This window comes from Mesitornis unicolor, unplaced genomic scaffold (genome assembly GCF_000695765.1).
Source record: "Mesitornis unicolor isolate BGI_N332 unplaced genomic scaffold, ASM69576v1 scaffold26008, whole genome shotgun sequence".
NCBI classification, from domain to species: Eukaryota; Metazoa; Chordata; class Aves; order Mesitornithiformes; family Mesitornithidae; genus Mesitornis; species Mesitornis unicolor.
Window position 1 is genome coordinate 1 of NW_010204265.1, and position 6,336 is coordinate 6,336.

A 6,336-nucleotide genomic window follows, 5' to 3' on the forward strand; every position below is an offset into this window, starting at 1 on the left:
ACCCCCCTCCTGATACACCCCAGGATGCCAAAGATGTCTTGCCTGAAGCTCTTACAGCTTCTGTGATAACAAGAACAACATCCAGCCGGCTTTGGGAGAAACGCCAAGGGTCCAGGGAGCATGCACAAGTAACAAAGGTGAAGAGCTTAGTAGGGAAAAGGACTCCTCAAGACCTCGGCCCACGACCACCAGGAGGCACTGCGCAGGTGCGACTGGACTTCTAGGAAAAAGACCGCCTTTTGGGGGAAAGGCTATGAATATGCATAGCTGGTTTTGCATGATAATGAATATGCAACACTTTACTGTATAAAAGTTAAGACAAGCTGCCACAGAAGGTGCACACGAATTAGGAGGAAAGATTCCCCTGTGTGCCAAGAGCGCTTAATAAACATACCTACTTTACAACCTTACAGGTTGTGGAGTCTTCTTTCCGTGGGTCAATAGAAGTTCAAGGTGGTAAAGTATGCTGCCAGCATACTTTAAATTCTACAGAAGCAATGTTTCTGGTCTGTACTGACATACTGGACTGAGTCCATGGAGGCCCACCAAGATGATGGAGGGCTGGTCTACAGGGAAAGATGTGTGTGTAAGGAGGCCTGATTTCTTGAGCCTTAGGAAGAGCAGGTTAAGGAGGATCTTACACAAAAAGGGCAGAGATATCCTCTTTTCAGATGATTATAATAGAAGGATGACAGACTTTGGACGCAGGGTATAACAAGGACATTTTGGAACAGATACAAGATTTTTTTTACCATGGAGGTAGTCACATGTAACAGGGGCCTAGAGAGAGTGGGGAATCTCCATCATTGTAGATATTCAGAATTACTGGACAAAGTCCTGAGCAACCTGATCTAGCTGGACCTGCTTTGAGCAGGGGATTGGAGCAGATGACCTTCAGAGGTCACCTCTAACCTACGTGTTCTGTGCTTTTGTGGTCCTCTATCACACAGACATGTTTGCTGAGTAATGCAGTATCATTTTCTCGTGGTAACCAGAAAATACTTTGCTTTAGATGCAGAAGCAAATTCATACACCTTTTTGTGTCTTCTCAGGACACAAACTAACTTGAGATGAAAATTTTGTTTGAAAAAAGTATCACTTCATTGTCTGAGTTTCTGATTTTAAGGAAATGTCTTTTTTTTCAGGAATCTTTTGATCCCCAAAGGCTTTCCATCTGAAAGACCATGGGCCAGATTTTATGTGAGAATTTACAAAGCAGAAGGACTTCCAAAGATGAACTCTAGCATCATGGCCAATGTCACCAAAGCATTCATAGGCGACAGTAAGGACCTTGTGGATCCCTATGTGGTGGTCATGTTTGCAGGTCAAATGGTAATTTGAATCCTCTTGATCACAAACGTAGGCCTTCTTTCCTGTTAGCTCTGCCACAGGCAGGTGATTATGCTGATGTCCTTTAACTTATAGTTACATAAATTAAGTAAAACACTGATTTCTTTCATCAGAAATAAAATTTTCAGTTCTTAAATTATGCAGGAAGAAAGTTTTGAAAAGACTTAATGCCAAGAGTTCTAGTATCAGTCTCACAGCAGTGGGTCAGACAGCAGTAGGGGAAAGAGAAATCTGTAGATTTGTTACTAAAGCATCAAGTTACAAGACAGTGGATTACCCAGAGTGGTATTAGGGAAGTGCTATGTTCTAGTCTCTTTAGAGTGAAAAAGGGAAGCAGTATTGAAACCAATAAAGACAGTTCAATCTGGATTTTATGGCTGTGTATTGACTTCTAAATTACTCTGCTGTAATTAAGGACTCTTTCAGCTTTTCTGTGGGTAGCAGAAGAGGAAGCATTTGAGTAAGCTCTGTCTCAGTGTTGCCTGGCTTTGTTGCTCCCAGAGCTCCTTCAATATCCAGCATGGTGCTACAGAGAGCTGCTGAGAGGGACCCACTGACTGTGGTAGAAGAGGAGTGCAGAGAAGGTTCAGAGTTCCAGTTCCTCTGGGATATACCCATGAAATGCTGTGTTGAGAAGCTAGTCTTGTTTATTGGTGTAAATAAACAAAGAATAAAACTGGAAGCAATTTTAAGCCAACAATACTTTCTGTGCACAAGGAAGCTTTAGGGACAACTCCAGTTAGTCCTTTACAGATGTTTCAGGCATGAGAATGAGGTCCTTGGTGCTGATTTTGTCTTTTGTTATGAATCCAAATTGCAAAGTATTACATCTCAAACTAGCATGAGTTAAAACGGTCAAAAGCATGCAGCTGCTTCAAGCTTAATAGAGGGCTGAAGGAGACGTAAGAATGGGTCACTGATGTGAGTTTGCATGATGGTGTGTAAAATGTGGGTTTGGAGGTATTGTGGGTGGGTTTCCTGACTCGAGTCTTCCTGCTAAATGTGAAAGTAGAACTGCTGCCAGAGCCTGTGGCTGCATGGACTGCGATATGGTCCTATCATCTCCTTCAGGCTAGAAGGAACAGCTCTGGTCTCTACGTCCCTAGCACACAGGCATATGCCCAGAATGCAAGCCACAGTAATCATATTTTATTCTAGATAAATTGCCCCATTTAAGGTAATTCCATTGGTACATGCAGCCTGGCAGCTGTAATGAATTTAATCTTTTCTGCATTACTACTACCTGGGTATTTCAAAAGCCACTTGAAGAGGTATAGTTCATAGCAGAAATGCCAGTCTGACTCCACAGATGCATTTTGCGCATAAGGGCCCTGAAGAATTAGATCTTATTCCAGGCTCTGCTGTGTGCAGGTGAGAATACTTTAGCCATAATGTGGTCTTTTATTAGATACAGAGAGCTAAACAAGCTAATAGGAAAGCCGAAGTATTTTCAAGATAGGATGTTTGTGCTTTCAAAATGACCAGAGACATGTTGCTAAGTGCAATTTTTGCTATACTTATTGTCATTCTCCACACTCTGACCCCTCTGGGGTTAAATTTGCTGAACTTTAATTTCAGGGCCGGACAACGGTGCAAAAAAACTGTGCAGATCCAGTATGGCATGAACAGATTATCTTCAAGGAAATGTTCCCTCCACTCTGTCGAAGAGTCAAAATTCAGGTCTGGGATGAAGGCAGCATGAATGATGTGGCCTTGGCCACACACTTCATTGACTTGAAGAAAATATCAAATGAACAAGATGGTGACAAAGGTAAAAGGGAAAATGTCTGTTCCAGAGTATACCCTTAAGGTATAATCTACTTGCTTGGGATCTGAGCACTGGCTATCCCCATTTTAGGAACTCCCAGAGTTCAAGTGAACATCCATTGTTTTTGTTGGTTCTGAGAAACCTTCTCTTGCTTAGTTTGAAGTTATATTACATTGAGCTTGGTGCATGGTGGTCTACCACTGCCTTTCTCTTTACAGGACTGCTACATAATTTGGTACCTTCATTGTGACTGTGGCAACGGTCTGCTTCAGTCCAATAGGGTTGACTGATGTAGTTCATAGTTGTGCCAGTTTCTGTCTGGCAATGAAAGCACAAAGTGCAGATCACAGGCAGAGCAGGCTTGTGTTTTTGATGTACTAAGTAAAAGCAAAGTTTCTAGGTAGGGCTCAGCTGGGTCCTATCACAGCTCACAGAAATACCATGGACAAGTGTGTTTGTCCTCACATATGTGAAGAAAAGTTCACTACCTTGAATCTTTTCACTGATGTTGGAGCTAACATGTATAGACTTATTTATACTGTGTGATTCAAGTGCAGAACATGTTTAGTTATCACGACAGGCTGTGGTTAGTAGGTTGAGAGAGGTTCTCCTTCCCCTCTACTCTGCCCTGGTGAGACCGCATTTGGAATATTGTGTTCAGTTCTGGGCCCCTCAGTTCAAGGACAGGGAATTGCTTGAAAGAGTCCAGCACAGAGCCACAAAGATCATTGAGGGAGTGGAGCATCTCCCTTATGAGGAGCGGCTGAGGGAGCTGGGTCTCTTTAACTTGGAGAAGAGGAGACTGAGGGGTGACCTCATTAATGTTTATAAATTTGTAAAGGGCGAGTGTCAGGAGGAAGGAGCCAGGCTCTTCTCTCTGATGTCCAATGATAGGACAAGGGGCAATGGGAGCAAGCTGGAGCATAGGAGGTTCAACCTGAACATGAGGAATAACTTTTTTACTGTGAGGGTGGCAGAGCACTGGACCAGGCTGCCCAGAGAGGTTGTGGAGTCTCCGTCTCTGGAGACTTTCAAAACCCGCTTGGACGTGTTCCTGTGTGACCTGGTCTAGGTGATCCTGCTCTGGCAGGGGGGTTGGACTAGGTGATCTTTTGAGGTCCCTTCCAACTCCTAATATTCTGTGATTCTGTGAAAGGCACTGTAACTCCTTAAACTTGGCAGTTCAATTGTGGATCTGAGTCCTCAATTGGAAAATAAAAGATAAATCACATATGATGAGTAGTGGCACAGTATTTGGAACAGTTTGTACAAGGTGAGAAGACCGCTGTTCCTCTCCCACCTTGTCTGAGTCCTCTGTCTGTGGGAGCAAGCTCTTTTTTTTCAAGAGGTGCAATAGGTCTGATGCCCCAGCACGTGTGGTACAAATGCCTTCTGAGGAAGAGCTTCATATTGGCAGAGTCCCTGGTTGGGTATTGACAGAGGCTGCTTGGTGCCTAAGAACTGCCCTGCAAAACAGTGCTTTTGTATGAAGTGGTCCCCACCTGCATGGAAATGGGTCCAGGTTTGGCTTTTGGTGAGTGACTTGCAAGATTTCTTGGAGCAGACAGTGAGGAGAGCGTGCTACCACCTAATGGAAATGCCACAAAATGCGCTTTGTCTCCAGGGTTTTTGCCTACCTTTGGACCTGCCTGGATCAATCTCTATGGTTCACCCAGGAATCACAGCCTTATGGATGACTACCAGGAGCTTAATGAAGGTTTTGGAGAAGGGGTCTCCTTCAGGGGACGTCTGTTCATTGAGATTGCTGTGGAGATACTTTCAGGAGGAGCTCGTGAGTCGAAGTTTTCAAATTTTATCAAGGATATCAAATTGCCATCTAAAGATAAAGACTTCAAAGCACCCAAAGGAAAAGACAAAACTGAGAAAGCAGGAGAGGATCGAAAGTCAGCTTCTCCTTCAGATAAGATGAACTCAACAGAAGTGGAAGTTGAGCCATTTCATGTGCCTTCAGAGGTCGGTATGATATTTAGAGATTGATTGACCTGTGAGTCTGATTGACATGTCCCTAAACCTCTAAGGATAGCACCAATGTATGTATTTGGGTACAAGCCATGTAATACTGCTTCTATGTGCTCCCTACAACTTCTCCATGCCTCTGTATTCTTGGGACCTTCCCATAATAATGCAGCACAAATGGAGCATTAGTATGTACCTGTAACTGCCCAAAAAATCTTAAGTAGGACTCAGTTTCCATAAAACTTAGTCTCCTGTCCTGTTGCCCCCTCTGCACTAGCTGTATCCATGTGCTCATACTAGACACTTATATGTTGTAATATCTGCTAAATGATAGAGAGTTGATGGGGGCAGGAGGTAATTATAAAGTCTATTTTTCCTAGCATTCATTTGAGAAAATTGGTAGTTGTCAATTGAAGTCAGGAGGGAATTACTGGTGCAAGTGCAGAGGGATACAGCTCTGCCTATTTTACTGCCCTCATTTAACCCTGCATTGTCAATGCAATTTTAGATTACTGATCTCTTTAGGAGAGGGGTTGCAAATCATGCGCTCAGCCTCAACTGATGTTAACTGATGTTACTTTCCTCGCTCTACCTAACTCTACTGAGTTATATTATGGGAAGATCTGTGTTATGATGCTTGGAGAAGGTTGTGCAGTTATGGCTCAGGTGCAGAACCAATACTTGAGCTTTGATTGTCTGCTCTGTCACATCATTGTCTGGGAGCAACAGCACATTGGTACATATGCAAACTCTACCTTTTTTTACCCCTAAAATAGGAAGAAAAATGTTCTCATAACCAATTTTCTTCTTACTTCAGTATGTCACTGATCAAAATCTGGGCTTTAGTAGTGGGAGTCCCACCTCAGTGCTTAAGGCACTCGGGTCATTTATCATATCTGATTCATGGTCTTTTGACTTCATCCATACAAGTAAGTAGAAATTGTTCTTTGGTCTTGAGCCCTAGCCTTGATGATTGTTCTTCCTTAGAGTGTTTCTTGTCATTGCCAGCATGAGTGCTAGCTGGAGCAAGTCAAGGAGTGCATTGGCAGAAAATGGCATGGCTAACGGCAAGCTAGTTCTGCAAACCTGTGCCCTGGTCTTCTTTTATATACTCATATAGTTGTAAATTGCCTCTGTCTCTCAGTTCTTCTCTGAAGATTTGTAATAGAGGTGACACGAGACAAAATTTATTTCCATATAGATTTTCCTTTATATGGAAGAAATCCATTATTGTGAGCGGT

At 43.1% G+C, this 6,336-nt stretch overlaps 1 protein-coding gene across 1 annotated transcript in view; it reads left to right on the plus strand.

Annotated features, from left to right (window-relative positions):
• Positions 1–1,145: 1,145 nt before the first annotated feature.
• Positions 1,146–6,336, plus strand: part of FER1L6 (fer-1-like family member 6) — a gene marked incomplete at both ends in the record, with an annotated part of 20,953 nt that continues 15,762 nt past the window's right edge. The window contains 3 exons of the mRNA XM_010191010.1: positions 1,146–1,332; positions 2,929–3,121; positions 4,743–5,092. Of these exons, the coding sequence (XP_010189312.1) occupies positions 1,146–1,332; positions 2,929–3,121; positions 4,743–5,092 (730 nt within the window). The remainder of the gene's footprint in view (positions 1,333–2,928; positions 3,122–4,742; positions 5,093–6,336) is intronic.